The following is a 17,679-nucleotide window of genomic DNA, read 5'->3' as shown; positions in this document are numbered from 1 at the left end:
CGAGGGCTCCCGGGCGCTGGGAAGGGGAGAGCAGCCAGGGGAGGCTGCTGGTGTGACAGGGAGGGCTGGGCTGAGGCGCAGCAGGGCGGCTGTAGGGGAGCGCTGGCCGTGGGCTGATGCCGCCGGCCCCGCGGATGGAGGGCGCTGGCTCCGGCCGCTGCTGCCAGCATCATCCCGCGGCCGATTGCGGCGCGGTTGCATCAGCCGCGGGCCGCCTGTGCTTCCCCCGGCAGGAAGGAGGCGGAGGATCCCCGTGGTCACCCAGGCTGGGCTGCCTGCGGGGCGCTCCCCGGCCACCCTGCGGCTCTGGGGCTGCTGCTGAGGCCCTTCGCTGCTGGGCAGGGGCCGGGTGGTCACCGGACTCCTCCAGCTGCACAGCTGGGATCGCTGGGGGCACAGCGTGGGGAGAGGTGGCCTGTGCCTCCGTGTGTGTGCACATCGCCTGCTCCCAAGGGGCCGTGATGCCCCTGCCTCGCACCCACCTCCCTGCTTGGGGTCACTTGTAGTTATTTCTTCTCCAAGTGCTGAATATACATATTTCTCTCTCTTTTTTTTTTTTTTCTTTTTTCTCTTTTTTTTTTTTTTTTTTTTTTTTTTATTTTCTCCTCCTCTTCTGGCTCTGCCCAACTCCGGACAGCCTGCAATGTAAAACCAAGTGCATTTTAAAAAAACTGAAATGAGCTACACTGGACAGGCATCAATTGGATTAAGAGATTGTGGGTTGGGAGGCTGCAGCGTGGCCCGTGGTCTGCGCCGCCCGTCCCTCCTTCACCACCAGGAAAAGCCTTACCCAGGGAGGGAGCCACAGCCCCCAGGGCACTGCAGAGCTCCTGGGGCTGGGGGACTGTGACCCAGCCCCACACAGAGCAGCCTTGGTGCCTCTGTGCAGCTCCAGGAGAGAACAGAGATTTCTGAGGCAGCTGCCTGACCTATTTTCGAGCTGCCTGCCAGGGGCCAGGCAGGGATTCACCCAGATGGAGCTGCCTGCAGGTGCCTTGGGCTCAACACGTTGCTCTGGGGCTGTGTGCCCTGTCCTGGGAGCTCTGTACACTGCTCCAAGCGCTCTGCATTGCTCTGAGGCTCTGTACAGTGCACCAGGGGCTCCGTACACTGTGTCCAAGGGCTCTGTGCACTGCTCTGGAGCTCTGTACAACACTCTAAGGGCTCTCTGCATTGCTCTGGAGCTCTGTACACCGCTTCCAGGGCCTCTGCACATTGTCATCTCGCAGTTTCTCTTAAGAGCTGCTGGTGCTGCTGAGGCTGCTGCCCTCTCCTGTCCAGCTCGCTGCCCACAGCATCACTGCCACGTCGCAGCCTCTGTCAGCATCTCCACGACAGCCACTCACTGCCTGTGTCCCCGGACACACTAGCATCAGCCAGGGCCCAGCAGGCCCAGCACCGATGGCCTTTTGCTCCTGCGGCGCCTGGCCGGCCCCTGGGGGACCCTTGTCACCCTTGGGTGGGGGACACTCAGGGCAGGTGCTGCCCACCCTCACCAGCAGCTGGGGCCGGGCTGTGTCCCTGCCCGCCACGGAGGAGTCGGGTCCAGCACTGCCACGGGCAATCTCCTGCTGTACATAGATCCTTTCGGGGTGGTTTTTAGCATTTTCGTGGATAATCGGGGTTTTGGTTTGGTTTGTGTTTTTTTAAAAGACTCTCTACCTTTTGGAATGTGGTTTCTCATTTTTACAACTGCCTTTTAATTATTTGTAATACTGGTCAGTTCTGTCTTACTCTGTAAATAACGGTGCTGGGCATTTCCCAGGGGGGCTGAGATGAGGCTGGCAAGAAATCTGTGGGGAAAATTTGCTTGAGAGGTGGAGGTGGCTGATTCTACTCCAGCCCCTCCATGGATTCTGCCCCTGTCCACATGCCAGTGCCCAGCCTGGGGTGAAACCCGAGGTGTTCTGGGCAAAGCCACATTTGCCCCTGCCCTGTCCTCCTGCTTCCTCTCACCAGCCCATGCCAAGGTCGCATGAAGGGCACCTCCTGCCCTGATGACAGGCTCTCTGCCCGCCCCATCCTGCACCCCTGTGTCATGCCTGCTTGTTGTGTGATGAATAAAGGCCCTGCAACCCCTCACCCCCACCCTTGGTGCTGCCTTCCCATGCTGTGGTGGGGGGGTCTGTGCTGCCTGTCCTGTCTGGGGCAGTGCTGCTGCAGAGGGAGATGTGGGGTGACACAGTCCTGTCCCTCTGTTCCTGAGTCCTGTCTGCTGCCCAGCCCACACATGGTGTCCCATCCTCTCCTCACCCACCTGTCTGTCCCTGACACCGTCCCCATGTGCTCACCCCAAGTGTGCCACACCACCAGGGCTCCTTGTCAACTCCCACGGGTCCTCACTGCCATCACTGTCACCCACACCAGGCTCCCTCAGCTCTGCATTGTCCTTGTGATGCTGGTGTTTCTCACGGCTGCCCTGTCCCATCCCAGCCTGCACACGCACCCACATCCCCATTCCTCCACTGTCCATGGCTTCCTGCCCTGGGGTGGACTTGATGATCTGAGAGATCATTTCCAATTTTAAATGATTCTGTAATTCCCTGATCACCTGCTGGTCCCAGCCTCCCCTAAGGTTCACTCCAGTAAACTCTCCCACTCTGAGGTCCTTCATCACCCACCAAAACCCACCTTCCTTCTTTTGCTCTTCCTTCATCCTTCATGTCCCATCCCTCTCATCCCTGCTCTTTGTTCCATCCCTCTTAACTGTGCTCTTCCATCAACCCTAACCCAACCTAGTAGCCCTTTTTCCTCTTTCCTGTGCTGCTCCATCTCATTCCTCCTTCCCATGTTCCATCACCCACCATACCCCATTGTATTTTCTTTTATGTCCCAACCCTTCTTCCACTGCTCCTCTGTTGTTGATCCATCCCTTGCAGTTGTCTGCTGTGTCCCATTCTTCCCTGCTACCCTCCTCCAACACCCACCAGGTCCCATCCTTCTTTCCGTGCTCCTCCATCAGCCACCATGTCCTGTCCCTCCTTCCTGTCCTCCTGAATCCTCCATCATGTCCTATCCTTTCTTGTGCTCCATTGTCACTCACCACCTCCAATCCACTCCCTTCACATCCCATCCCTCCTTCCACACTCCTTCCAGTGTGCTGTCACCAGCTGTGTCCCCTCCCTCCCTGCCATGCTGTGCTCCTGCATTACCCACCGTGTCTGCTCCCACCTACGCTGCATCCTATCCCTCCTTGTTCTCCTCCGTCACCCACCGCCTCCCATCCCTGCTTCCTGTGCTCCTCCGCTGCCCTCCACTGCCCTCCACTTCCCACTCTCCAGTCTTCCAGCCACTTTTATCCCATCCCTCTAACCTGCTCCTTCATTTACCACATCCCGTTCCTTATCTTCATTCACCACCTTCTTCTCATTTTTTCCTTCTTCATCCTCACTGTGCCCCCAATCCTTGCCTTGCTTTGCCTGCAGCTTTTCCCTTCATATTCATGTCAACGTCTCACTGTCTTCAGCTCCCGCCACCACTGTCCTCTACATCTTACCGTCAGTTTATCCCTGCTTTTCCTCCATTAGCTCCCAATTTCATCCCAACCGCCTCCATTCCTCATCTTCTCCACATCTTTCTTCATCCTCTTCTCTCTTCCTATCTCCTCTCTCAACCCCCTTCACTTCCCCATCCCAAAATCCACCCTCACTTCCCACCATTTCACCATCCTTTCAACTGCTGTTGTCACCCAAATTTACCTTCTCCGCCTCCACATTTCCAATCCCCTCTTTGTGCTTATCCATTTCCCAACTCCTCATTCATCCTCCTCCACTGCCTTCCAGTCTGTTTCCTTCTGTCCCCTTAGTGTCTCTGTTCCTCCTGTCATCCATCTCCACCTGCCATCTAACTTCTCCTTGTTTTCCTCTTCCATTTTATACACCTTCTGCATCCTCCATTTCCCACTGTCCTCCATCCTTCCCCATGCCCCACACCACCCATTATTTGCCTGTTCTTCCCCACCCTCCACTTCCTACCATCTGCCCAGTCATCTTCATTGTCCTTTCCACCATCTTCTATCTCCTTCACACTCCGTCTCATACTTCTTCCTTCACCTCAATCCTTCCTGTGACCCTTCACTTCCCCTTGTTCTCCATGCTTTTTCCTGCAGTTTCACTTCTTGCACGTCCCTGTCACACTTGACCTCTGGCTATCTCACCATCCTGCCATTTGCCTCCCACAGTTTCCCTGTTTCTCTTGATGCTCCTCCACTTCTCCCCACCTTATTTTCCCTCCTCTAAGTGTCCCACCAACCTCACAGATTTCTCTCTCCACTCCTCCCTAACCTCCAGCCATCCTTTCTTACCTCACAGCTCCCTCTCTAACTGTCCTTACATTCTCCTTCATCTCCTACCTCTGTCCTGACATCCTGTCTTCTCCCAGCCTGACCTCTCCCATTCCTCCCTGCACTCTTTTACTCCCAGCACATCTGACTCCAGCTGCAATTTTCTGCTTCTCTTCCTGCTTCTCCTGCCTTATATCCCTTCCCTTACCGACCCAGGAAAGCCACTTTAGCTCAGCCACCCTGATGCACACAGGAAGGGACCTTCTGACATCAGAAAACACTTCTCCCTAGGGCTAATGCAGCTGGAACTGGTTATGGGGGGGAAGGGAGTGACCTCTGCCCTTGAAAGGTTTCAGTAATTCAGCCAGATAAAGTCACCAGTGTCCTGATCTAACATTAGCAATAACTAATGTGGAACATGGAGCTTGACTACATTCCCCTGGATCACTTCAAGCAGTGAAGGATTTCCAAGAGGAGAGGGAAAGGCCAGGAATGGCTTTAAATGCATTGCTTGGGATGCTGCAGGACAGGAAGAACTATCCCTGCCACTTGCAGCTGCTCCATGGTGCTCAAGCAGACCCACCACACACTGCTCCAGCAGGACCATCCCATGCTCCACAAGGACCATCCCACTGTGCTCAAGCAGGGCCATCCCATGTTGCCTGAGCAGGACCACACCAGCAGGACCATTCCATACTGATTGAGCAGGACCATCCCACTCTGCTTGATCAGCAGGACTCCAAACTGCTCAAGCAGGACCTCTCCAGGCTGCTTGGGCAGGATCATCCAATGTAGCTGGAGCAGAACCTTCCTATGTTGCCCAAGGAGGACCACCCCATGTCGCTTGAGCAGGACCACTCCAGGTTGTTCCAGCAGAACTATTCCCAGGCTGCTTGAGTACCATGGGCCATCCCAAAGAGCTTCCAGGCCAGTAAGTGATCCCTGAGATGTCCTCTCAGACCCAAGAGCCAGGATCTTTCATCATCCCTGTTTTCCTCACCTTAGGCTGGGCCCTGCAGGACCACAGCCATCTCCTTCCAACAGCCTTATGGCTGCAGTAGGGCTCAAGGCTGCTGGCACTGCTGCCAAGGGGAGGCCAGGTCTCCTCTCCATCCCGAGGGGCTCCAAACCCTGCAGGACCTGCATGCAGGGTCTTGCAGAGCATCCCCCATCACTCACGCACAAGGGCCAGCCAGCCTTGCTTCACTGACAACTCTGCCGTGCCATGTTGGAGGCTCCAGCCATCCCAAGGAGGGGATAGGGCTGTGCCTGAGGGGCTGTGCCACTGCAGGGACAGGGACAGTGTCTATAGGGTGAGGGTGACATTTGTAAAGCATTCCTGCCCATATGCCTTCCTGGCTGGTAAATCTGGGGGAGGGTGGAGGGAATTTGCTACCTGTGTTAGGAACTAGCTGAACTTACGTGTCTCCCCAAGCTGGATTTCTTATTCCAAATGTTCAAACTGTTGTACATTGTACTGGGATTTTTACATTGAATTATTGTAGAAAACAAAAATTTAAACCAAGTCTGTTAAAAAAAAATAAAAATCTCTATGAAAAAATGTGAGCTTGTCTCCAAGTCCTCTCCTTACAAACGTGCCAGAGCAGGGATGTGTCTCCAGCGGTGACTTTCCAGCGTGAGACCACACCACCCTCTGGTGTCAGTACCGACCTCAGCTCGGCGCTGGCCCTGCTCCAGCCGTGTCCCTTTGTCCCCAGCTCTGCCTGGCTGCCAGTGCATCCTTCATCTCCTTAAGTCCTGCTTAGTCAAAGCGGATCCCATCCTGCACCCAGCACATGGACATCCCCGCATGGCGTGGGGCAGGATGTGGCCACGCCAGAAGGAAGTAAAGCAAGAGCAGAGGTGCTTTGTTGGGTGCTGGCATCACCCTCAGGGCCCCACCAGGCACTGGTGCTGCTTCCCAAGCTGCCGGAGTGTGGGATGTGCTGCGTTCACACGGCTTCACCCTGGGCGTGACCGAGCCTGACCCAGAGCTCCAGCTATCCCTCCCTGCTCAATAAAACAGGGACAAAAGAAGGCAGCCACGTTTATGGTGTGAAAGGACACGCTCTGGAGCCTGGGGACAGTTCACACAGGGAAGATGTTTATTAAAACCCAATCTCCTTGCTGTGCTGCTGATGAAGGCGCTGCCTCTCCTGAGCTCAGTTTCCTTTCCTCTGCAGCCCAGGCTTCCAACAAATCTCTTACCGACCTGGCCCCCTCTTCCAGAATGGAAATAGCACCAGCTGGCAGAGCCCAAGTAAACAAATGCGCCGCTGTGAGAGGAGAGAGCATCTTTGTAAGTTAATTGGCCCCATCTAAGAGTCAGACAGACATTTTCCTGTGGATAGATCGCTCAGGAAGCTCAGGCAAACAGCACTAACACGTCTCCTGGGTTTGATTTATAAGGCTGATTGCATTACTAGCTCATCTCCATATAGAATGATTATGAATATATTGTCTGTACTCTGCAGAGGGCTAAATTACCAGGCTCTGATATTCATCAGCTACCCCTTGAAGCTTTAAACCCCCTCAAATTCAGAGCTCTCTCTCCCAGTGACAGCAGGGGTAGAAAGGAAACAGCTCAGGGTTGATCCTTGTTTTCAGCACAACCTGGCCTGTTTTAACACTCTGACTAAGCAGGCGGCTGGAGGGAGGGAGCAGCCTGAGCCAAAGGGCTGTGGTGCAGGGAAGTGCCAGAGCCCAGAGCCAAGTGTATTGGTATTGAGCAGTTACATTTACAAACAAAGGAGCTGATAACTCCCAGCAAGACTGAAGGACTCTTATCACGGTGCTGATTAAAATTTCCTTTGCAGCCCGCGGCGAGGGGGAGTGTCCTCAGTGGGGAGACAGTACAACCCAGTGTTTAACCCTGTTGCTGCTGAGTGCTGATTCATTCAGCACAAGTGAAGGGCTGTCCAGTCTGGCCATGTGCTGAAAATTAGCTCAGAAAGACCCAGCAGGAAGATCCACAGCCTGGTCACATCCTCTCACTCCATCTCCTGTGCCTCCCACTCCATCTCACCCCTGCTCTGCAGGGGTCTCAGGAGTTTTTGCTGGTGTCACTTGTGATTCATTCCAGATCCTTTGCTCTTTTGTTCTGCCCCTCAATTCTGTGCCCTTGCCCGTGGTTAAAGAAATCTTTCCCTCTGCACTTTGGGATATTCTGATAAAGGCTCCCGCTGCCTCTGGCACAGCCAGGCAAGGCACAAACTTATTTGTGCTGTGATAAGTTCACCAAGAGTAAGGTCCATGATAAAAAGATACCTTCTCTGATTAGTATCACCGACAGCTGCATCACCAAGCTGCTGAATCTGCCTCACCAGGGCCTGATCCAGGCTGCCCTGCCCAGGAGATGCTCTGGGAGGAGTAGACAGGCAGTGGGAGAGGAGGTGGCTTGCTGTCCTCCTCCAGACAAGCCCATGAGCCTCAGCCATCACACTGGTGCCTTGGAGTAGCTCAGACACCTCTGTGCCTTCCTGGGTTCCTTCCTCCACTGCTGTGGGTTGCATCCTTCCTGCCTGATACTCTCAGTGATTCGCATGAAGGGGGATGTGATTCCCCCGCATTTACTGGCAATAAGACCAGTCAGAAGGCAATGCCTCGTGACCCCATTTGGACCCAGGTAAGTCACCTGCTCACCTGGAGCAGTGCTTTGCCCAAATTAGCACAAGTTTCCCGTGTGAGGCTGCCTCCTGCTCGCCCCACCACGATCAGAAGGTCTGAGGTGTACAAACCAGTTTGCACTTTCCAGTTTCTTTCCCCCACCCCCAGCACCTCCAGGACTGAGATCTTTCATGTCAGGGAAGATGCAGGGAAGGGTCCCACCACAGCTGCTGAGCTGCTGTGAGTGTTGCACTAAGAGGCTGTTTCCTGAGTATCCCGAGTTTCCAGCATGTCCCAAGCAGAATGTGAGCAAGACACCACATATCCTGGCCAGTATCTTTTTTTTAACCCTCTGAGTCACTTCAAGAGACCTTAATATACACTAATGTATCCACTTCAAGTACTTTTATTCCTTTACAGGAAGAGGGAAATAAAGGGCCTTATAATGAGCTGATTTTTCAGGACTGCCTGGTGAGTTAGGAGAGCTGGGAGCCAAGCTTGGAGCAAGCCCTGCAGCATCCAGCCCCACCAGCTCCCCAGGGCAGGAGCTCAGCTGGATGCAAACTGCCCTGGAGTGGAGGAGCTGGAGCAGCAAAGCACGGTCACACAGCAGGAGCCCCTTTCCTAGATCCTGTAAAATCACCAAGAGAAGGCTGGACATATCAACCAAGTGTTCAAGGCCAGGTTGGACAAGGCTTGGAACAACCTGGTCTTGTGGAAAGTGTCTCTCTGCACATGACAGGGGGTTGGAATGAGACGAGCTTTACGTTCTCTTCCAACCCAAAACACTCCATGAATCTGTAGTTTTTCAGCTGAGAGACCCTGAAATGAAAATGTGAGGAGGGCTGTGTTTGTGCCCTGGGGGTCTGACTGATGGTACCACCTCTGTGGTCCACAACCCTGTATGCAACAGCTTGAGAGTAACTGGAAGAGGAAAGAGTAGGAGAAAACAGTAGGAGGCTATTTCTGCTTTGCAGGTGCTTTCTGAGAGGAGATGCACCCTCTCCTCTTCAGGCAGCTTCCTGGGCCACAGCTGTGGACAGCTGCAGCACAAGAACAAAATTCCCTGGCTGCAGCAGCCCAAGCTGGACAATGCTGGATGAAGGACAGCTGTGGGGCTCGTGAGACATGGTGCTGCCCCAGCCTCGTGGCTCGGAATGTCCTACACACAGAGGCAACAGTTGCTGGACAGAAATCATGCTGTCACTGAGGCTGGTGGGGAATTTCAGCTGGCCATATCACTGAAAGCAAAAAGCCAATGAGAACGGAAGCAAAGGGTGCCTCCCAGATCTGCAAACCACCTCTTCACGGGCTCTGGGACACTGTCCTGTGACAAGGAGAGTGACAAAGCCCTTTCCCAGCAGTGGGGTGAATGACAGCCCTCTTCCTGATACTTAGGGGGACAGAGGGTTTGTTAGAGAGTTGCTGGTCAACAACGCAAAATCCCTGGGACAGGGGCTGCTGGAACTGAAGGTTGGCGACTTGTAATAGAAAATGAACAGCTTGAAGTGGTTCGTGAAGGACATTGGAAGTGCTAGGTTTGTCCCACTTCTCAGCAGAGAATCTGTGTGGGTTAGGAGGTTTCCAGCTGGGGTTAAATGATGTGCCAAGTGTACCCAGAAACTCGTGGAGCTGTTCCCAGACAATCGATCCAAGGGGAGTGCTGGAGTGCAATTCCCATAGCTCCTGAGGAGCTTCAGAATACTGAGAGCCTAGGCTGCAGAGCCAAATGGACTTTTTCTTACAAAAACCTCCCACCTATTGTAGTAGGAACTTGGATGTAACTACACTGCTGCCTGGTCAAGGGAAATTTCTTGCAGGATTTGGCTGTGCTGGTCTACCCACAGAAAAAGCCTGGGCTCAGAAACTGATGATCCCAGTTCAAAGTCCAAAAAGGAATGCGCTGAAACTGGGAATCTGGATGGATTGGATTTGTGCTGGAGACTTCACCTTCATCCATGTGAGAGATTGAGACCCTGCACACTGATCTATTTTTCTGTGACTTTTTTAAAACAATGAAATAAATAATATGAGGCCACAGACTAGCTTTTCAGGACAGGGATTTTATAGCACATGGCTGAGGAAGCTTCATTACACAGGCTACAGCATGGTGTGAGGGTGGCTGACAGATTTGGGATGTAAATCCTGCTGAGCTCATGTTGGAGATGTGTAGAGAGTATCACTGGAGTGATACTGTCTATAGGACATAGCCCATGGAGGGAGGTATCACCTGAACTACTCCCGGGTTTCACCTCGGAGTAAACCAGCTGTGTCCTCCTAAATTTTGCCCTGAGGCAGTGTGGGCAGGCAGCAAACTGACACCAGGGCAGGGAGCTGCAGCACAGCCGTGCGCTTCTAAACTAGGGAACATCCTTAATGAAAAATGCACACCAGCGCTGCTGCTTTTGTCTGTAGAACTGTTTCTGGCCTCTTTGCTGATGAGAGCATTGCTTGGAGTGGCAGACAATGCTCACCAGTCCACAGGTTTGTGTCTCCTCCAGTCTACAGCAGGGCAACATGCCCAGGGAGTGCACAAAAGCACAGAAAACCCAAGGATACCAGAGTAGGCTGTACCTGCTTGCTGACACTGTGCCAACTTCAAGTTTATGGACTTTAACCTTTTGAGTGCTCCTTGGCCCTGGCCCAAACCAGCACAAAATTCCCAGGGCAGGTGGCTTCCTGGGCACAGCAGTGCTTCGCTCCAAGGGGTGCTATTGCCCAATGGAGAAAAGGAATTTAAGGTCTTGGCAGCCTGTCTAAGAAATATCTCCTTGGCAGGCAACATCATAGGGGCAGGCAATGCTGTGGGGCAGTTGGGCTCAATGCAGGGAACGTTAAGAATTGGGATGACAAGGGGCCTGCTGCAGGAGGTACAGCCACAGGGAGCTCCTACTCTGAGACCAGACTCTTGGAATCATCCTGGTCCTGGGGAGACCCCAGCTCCAGCCTCCTGCTCCAATGGGCATAGCTTGTTGATAATATCAGGGCTTATCTTGTTGAATTCCGTGTCTAAGGACTGTGACCCTGCTCATTTGACTGCCTTCTTGGAGAATAAAAGTGGGAAAAAAAAAAAAAAAAAAGAAGAAGAAGAATGAGCTTAATTTCTCACTACCTCGAAAGATGTGTACAAAATTTTTTGCAGGAGGAAGGTGCACAGTGAACTGCCACAGCTCGCTGTGCACGCACAGCTCAGTGGAGGGGAAGTGGAGGGTCATGAAGGTTTCAAATGAAAGTTGTTTTCCGCAGGGGGACAAGGCACAGGGTGTGGCTGGCGTGTGCTGGGGCTGGTGAAGGACCATCTCACGGATAATGCCCTGATAATGCTGCTCCCTCTGCCCGGCAAAGTGACAGGGACCGGCACGGAGCGGACACAGCTGGAGGGGAGAGGTGGCGGACAGGGCAGCACTGTTCAATGGGGACACTGCTGGCATGGGGGGACAGGGCTGATGGCAGGGGACAGGGGGCCATGGGCTGACAGCGGACACGGCTGTCAGGGGACACCACTGATGGGGGACACTGCTGACGGGGGACACCACGGACAGGGGACATGGCTGTCAGGGGCACACCACCGACAGAAGGGCCATGCCTGTTGACAATGTAACACCACTGGTGAGGGACACACTGCTGACAGGGGGGACATGGCGGGAAGGGTACACGGCTGCAGGGTGACTTGGCTGGGAGCGGGTCCCCACTGACACGGGGGACACCACTAACACAGGGGACACGGCTGACAGGGCGTCACCGCTGACACGGGACAGCACTGTCCCCACTGACAGGGGAACACGGCTGACAGAAAGGACAAGGCAAACAAGGGGACACCGCTGACACAGTCACACTGCTAGGAGCGGGACAGCACCCACACGGGGACACAGAGCCGCAGTGCCGCCGGCAGCAGGCCGCCCGGCCGCGGGGCGCCCCGGAAGATGGCGGCCGCTCTCTCCGCCGTGAGGGCGGGCCGTGGCCGCCGTGCCCGCCCCCGGCTCGGCGCGGCGGAGCGGAGCGGGGCTGGGCGGCCCCCGCCCGCGCACAGTGCCGGCGCCTCGCCATGGTGCTGCCGGGGGAGCAGGCCCGGCTCTACCGGCCGCGGCCCGAGCTGCTGCCCGCGGCCCACGTCCCTTCGCTGCCCCACTACCAGCGCCTGTACCAGCGCTCCGTGGAGGAGCCGCACGGTGAGCGGGGCGCGGCGGGCCCTCCGGGGGCTGCCCGCGGAGCTGTGGGGAGCCCTCGGCCAAGCCCCGCCTGTGGGGGGCTCGGGGAGTGCCCCTCGTGTCCCCGCGAATGTCGCCTGCCTCGTCCCCCTTGCCCTCATCCCCGTTACCGTCATCCCTGTTTCCCGCTCACGGCGCCCGTTGCCTTTGCAGAATTTTGGGGCGACGTCGCTAAAGAGTTCTACTGGAAGCGTCAGCACACGGGACCCTTCCTGAAGTACAACTTCGATGTGACCAAGGGGAAGATCTTCATCGAGTGGATGAAAGGAGCGACCACCAACATCTGCTACAACCTCCTGGACAGAAATGTCAATGAGAAGAAGCTTGGGGACAAAGTTGCTTTTTACTGGTAAGTTTCTGTTTTTATTGTGGTGGAGAGGCTGTGTAAATAGCACCCTAAAGTGTACAAACAGTGTTAGTTTCTTCTGAGGAGAATGAAAACATAAAACCTGAGAGGGGGCTAATCCTTAGATGGGTTCAGCGTGTGTTTGCTTGCGGTGTCCTTGGGATGAGCTGTACCGGGAAGCTTCCCTGCCCTTCCTGGGATGCCCTGAAGTGCCCAGCATAGCAGTGGGGAGCACCTGACTTCAGCTCTGCCCCTGCAGTTGTACCTGCTGGGAGCTCCGAGCGCTCAGGCAGGTGCCACAACTCTGCTGAAGGAGGTGGATGTGGACAGAGGCACGGGATGAGGAGCAGCCAACATCCCACAGCTAAAAGCTAATAAACCCCATTATCTCCTGTTTATGTTTTGTGGGTCTGGCAAGTTTCCACTCCTGTGGTAGGAAGGTTCTCTTAATACCTGAGTTTATATGTGGATTCCTTGCACTTGAGAGTGAGATGCTTTCAGAAAGACTGGCTTCTCTACCTTTGGGAAGAAAAGTTACTTCCAACTCTATCTGAAGTATGTTTCTGTTTTATTAGCAGAGTAGTTACTAGTGTTAAAATCCATGTAAAACTTAATTTTCATGTTGATGCAAAGAAGGTTTCATTCATCGTGTCCAAGCTCCAGAAGTAATGTGCTCCTGCTGAACTAGCTCAGCTGGCAGCACAGCTGTGTCCTCAGACAGAGCTCAGCCTGCCTTTCCTGTGCATTTTGCTGTTTCCCTTGAGCTTGTATTCATGTAAGCTGGCTGTGACTGTGTGTGGCAGGGCAGAAGCACAATTAAATGTACCCCATGGTAGGCATGCAGTAACTCATTGGGATATGGTGAGTCCCTTGAGCAGAGCAGATGGAGAAATCTTACTGTCATTGCAATAAAAATATCCGATGCTCCAAGTGATTTACTGTGCAGCTGAAGGTCCCCCTGAGTCACCTGGTGTAAAGGTGACTGGGGAGCCACCCTGCTGCTGAAAGGAACATGGTTATACCAGTGTGGCTCTGGCTGTGCCTGTAAATTGGCTTCACAGAGTTTCTAGAGTTTCTATCCGTAGCCCTTCTGCTTCAGTGAAAGAATTACACACACTCCCTTGTAGATAATCGTATTGATAAGGCACAGGTGAAATACTGGAAAGTGTTTACTTCCCTGCTAGTTAAATAGGTTCTCTATCTCATTCTGATGTAAAATGACTGCAGCTTCTGGATGAAAATACCCTTTGTAAACTCCTGCAGGTGAAGGTGTGCCAGCAGTCAGAGCCATTTGGCAGCCAGTGCTGGGGTTTGTTGAGGGGCTGGGTTCTTCCTGCATGAAAATCTTTGTGTGACAGTGAGGCAGCCACCCACAGTTTCAGTTTGGGCTCGGTGAACGCTTTTCTTGTTGGTTATTCTGGCAGCCGTTGTGGGGGTATTTGTGATGCTGAGAAAAGCTTGGGGTGGATATGAAAATGGTGGGTGGCTGTCAGTTGTGGTGTTCACAATGCTAAAAAATAAAGTCTCTCTTCCTCCTTAGCAGAGAGTTTCCCCTGACTGTTTTGGGACAAACTCTCCTAGTGTGGCTCTGTCACAGGCGACCAGGCACTGTGGTGTGCAGCTGTCAGCTAGGAATGCCAGTGTGTGCAATGGAAGAGGCACACTGTGACAAACCTGTGGCACTGAGGACTTGGGAAAGTGGGGCTGAGGGTTGCAACTCATAAAATTACTCCTCTCTGGGCACCAGAGGAGTGAAAACAAACCAATAATTAATTGCTCTCATCTTGTCCTTGCACATCTTGTGTTTAACACTCTGGAATGAGCCTGGCTTCCTAAAACACTTGAGACTTGTCACACCATATGAAAGGTCAAAAAAGAAATTAAAGCCTCTGAAAGGTGTTTTATTTTTAAATACCTGAGCCACTAGATTGCATCCAAGAAAGTCCGTAGCCTGCTGAATGGGAAAGGTGCTGAACTCACACCAAGATTGGTTGTCTGCCCTGCTTTGGGAGCTCTGAAAAGATACAGGAGCATGGTCTTTGCTTTCAGAGAGGAGGAAATTAGAGAAAAGTTGAATATTGTTTGGAGGCGTTGCTGAGTGTCTCTGAGAAGCGACATGTCCTTACAAAACTCAGGACTGCTGGCTGCTGCTGTCTCCAGTCTTGCACAGAGGGAAGGAGCGAGCAGCTCATCTGGGTTTGTTAGGGCCAAGCTGCACTAAAGGTTCCTGCACCACCAGCAGTCCAGGACTGCCCAGATTGGCTCCACTCAGAGGGTCTAATCGCAAGCCACATGGAATTGTGTTTTCAGCACAAAGGGCAGTACATGGGGTTGCCTAATGCTGCAGAACTTGTACATAGGTGACGTTTGCTGTTGTGTTGTCATCCTCATGGCACTGTTAGGGCTGTGTTGTTCAAAATGACCATCCTGAGTGTGTAGGAAACATGACTTTGTCCCTGTTGCCTGCTTCACTAGGATAGCTCGGGCTGCTTGTGACCGTTACAAATATTTCTGGTTTCACTGCTTCTGATTCCTCTTTCTCTGCTTGGTATTGCTGATGTGGCCTAAAAAAAGGAACAGAAGCTCCAGGAAATGCTTCTGATAAAGTGTTACTCTCAACAGTTGAATCTCTTTCATAATGATGTGCAAAGGCTGAGCTCAGTAACAGTGGTTGCTGTGCAGGTGGGTACCTGTGGTGACTCTTGTGCGCCTTGAAGGGGAAATGGACTGGACCAGCTACTGGGACATTAAGAGGCCTTGCAGCAGTCCTGAGGACTTTGTGAGGGGTGGTTAATTAGGGCAGGAGCACAGTATTCCTTCACCCTTCTGTAGACATGCCTAAGTCACTTGGACAGCCCTTAGTTCTGTGCTGAAGTGTTTGCTAATAATCTCATATAAACTTCAGCTTAGGCAGGCTGTGGAGGTAAAAATATAACCATGTGGGAATTAAAAAAAGCCACCACCTATTGCAAAACTCTCTAATTAGACTCTGGGGTATGAAAGTATTTGGATGAGGCCAGTTCTTTGTGTAAGCTGTGCCTCTTTCTCAAACCAGTTACCCCAGCTGCAGTGCTGATGCTGCCTGGTGAGACCTGGGTCAGGAGGTAGAGCTTTGTTTTTACAGTCCCTCTGGCCAGGTGCTCCTGGCTTTTGCTATCTCTGGGAGAGTGTATTAATTTTCTGCTTTTTTGTATGGGCATATGATATTACACATAGGAGCAATAAAGATAGCGAAGGCTGCCAGAGCTTACTGAGACTTTGTTTAACAAAATAATGAGGGTCTATGGTTCCTCTTCCAGCCCTAGAACAAACGAGACATGCAAATATAAAATTAGAAGGTATGGTTTGTTTGGTTTGGGTTTCTTAATATGATTTGACTTTAGAATGTAATCATGGATTTAGGACCTTGTAGCCTTGAAGTTTCTTCCAATAAAACTTTATATAAGAAAAACTGAACAGCTATAAGACCATGTTTAAAAAAATAAGAAGTACAAACCAGCCTCACTTATCTGTCATATGCACAGATGCTGTGGCAGAGGATGCTGTTAACATCCAGCCTTTCCAAGTGCTTAATTGGAACCAGCTTCTACATGATGCAGTTGGCTCTGCTGCTCCCACTGACTTCAGGATTTTGGAGCATCCTGTGTCAAACTGACCATTCAATTCTTTGGTAACTTCCTGGATGACTTTATCCTTTCAGTGATGCAGCCTCTTTCAATGCTTCTCTGGTGATGAGAGGACATCCCTTAATCACAGTTTGTTTGAAGAACAAAATTCACTGCTGGGAAGGTTCCTTTTACTGATCCGCATTTATAGGTGTGTGCATGGTTTGGTTCATGCCCACAGCACTACCCAGGCTCAGCACAGCTCCTTTCCTGATGGGGATTCTCCATGGGAAAAAGGGGTGGTCCCCCTCAGTCCTTTCTGAGCTGCCTCTCCAGCAAGCCATGTCATCTCCCTGTTGTATGTGCAGATTGCTGATTTTGGCAGATACTGATTATTTTGGAAGCACTGCTGAACAGTACAGGGCTCCGCTTCTGGAAATCAGGCTCATTATGTGCACCTAAAATTGGTAATAAATTACATTGAATGTATTAGTGGTTTATGAAGCTGTAAATCTTGTACCTTCTTCAAGGGCAATGATAGTTGTAGATTCCATCATAGAAAGTGTAGCTCTTTTCTGACGGGCTTTGTGAAATCTGCCAGTGTGGGAGAAGGTGACAAAACTGGAAGCTTCAGACAGCATTTCTCATTCCTCCAAAGAGGAATATCCCTGCGTCGTGGGGATGACTGAGTGGGTAGTGCAGGAGTGGGGGGAGCATCAACAGAAACATGGTATTAAAACAGGGACTGCAGGGAGTAGTGTAGTAGCTCAGGCATGTCCAAGTCATGTGCTTTCCTGGCTTCTTTGAAATTTTTCCTCTCCCAGTTCTGGGCAATCACCAAGCCATGTGGTTTGTGCTGTGTGGTAGTGCAAGCAGCCACTCTCTTTGGGCACTCATATATTAAGTATAAGCTGGGACAGGAGGGACTCACAGCTTCTCCTCAGGTGTAGCTGAGTCCTCCCTGACTTTTCTCCATAGATGGATGGAGTCTCTAACTTTGGCTGTGGGCTGTTTGGAGCAAGGTCCTGGTGGGTTTAAAATTAACTGATTTCATGTAACTGCTCTGAATTCCCTGCTGTAGATTGCAGATGAGATACAAAGATGCTGCTGCTCCAGGGGAGCGTGGTGATGCCTGCTTAAGGGTTTGAGGTTGTCAGTTTGGCCTGAGGGGCTGGAAAACACAGAAAAACATGGTCTAAAACTTGTTACCAAGGGCTCTATGTGTGTGTGCTGAGACAAATTTTCTCCTGTCATATCTTGAGGTTCTTCTGTCCCAAGTGTTTCTGTTGTACCCCTGTGCTGTATCCTCCATCCTGTTCCTTACTAGTGAAATCTCCAAGGTAGTTCCCAGGTGAGCGGTTGTGCCAAAGGGATTAAATAAATGTCTGAGAACAGCAAACCAGCTCTCTCAGGCATGTGTAGGGTGTGCTTTCCTGCATGCTGTGAGTCAGCAGATTGAGCACGGTGGTACTCACGCACTTGGTGTGCTCAGAGTCACTGGAAGTTGTTATTCCATTCCAAGGACTGACATGAAAGCAGAACTTGACTCATCCCTGTCAGGTACACTTGCTGGTTTGCTGGGAAGGGTGATTAGTTTGATGTTTTGGAGATTTCAAGCCCCATTCCTGCTCT

At 52.2% G+C, this 17,679-nt stretch overlaps 2 protein-coding genes across 3 annotated transcripts in view; both read left to right on the top strand.

The window, feature by feature from the left end:
• MTCL2 (microtubule crosslinking factor 2) overlaps positions 1-5,826 on the top strand; it is a 29,701-nt gene extending 23,875 nt beyond the window's left edge. The window contains 1 exon segment of the mRNA XM_066330566.1: positions 638-5,826. Coding sequence (XP_066186663.1) covers positions 638-666 — 29 coding nt within the window. The 3' untranslated portion in view covers positions 667-5,826.
• A 6,075-nt stretch (positions 5,827-11,901) lies between these two features.
• Positions 11,902-17,679, top strand: part of ACSS2 (acyl-CoA synthetase short chain family member 2) — a 31,119-nt gene continuing 25,341 nt past the window's right edge. For both annotated transcript variants that reach the window (XM_066330559.1, XM_066330557.1), the window contains exons 1-2: positions 11,902-12,057; positions 12,250-12,445. In XM_066330559.1, coding sequence (XP_066186656.1) covers positions 11,934-12,057; positions 12,250-12,445 — 320 coding nt within the window. In that variant the 5' untranslated portion in view covers positions 11,902-11,933. The remainder of the gene's footprint in view (positions 12,058-12,249; positions 12,446-17,679) is intronic.

Source organism: Sylvia atricapilla, chromosome 16 (assembly GCF_009819655.1).
Source record: "Sylvia atricapilla isolate bSylAtr1 chromosome 16, bSylAtr1.pri, whole genome shotgun sequence".
In the NCBI taxonomy this organism is placed as follows: domain Eukaryota; kingdom Metazoa; phylum Chordata; class Aves; order Passeriformes; family Sylviidae; genus Sylvia; species Sylvia atricapilla.
The sequence above is the reverse complement of the archived record's forward strand: the minus strand, read 5'-3'. Positions and strand labels throughout refer to the sequence as shown.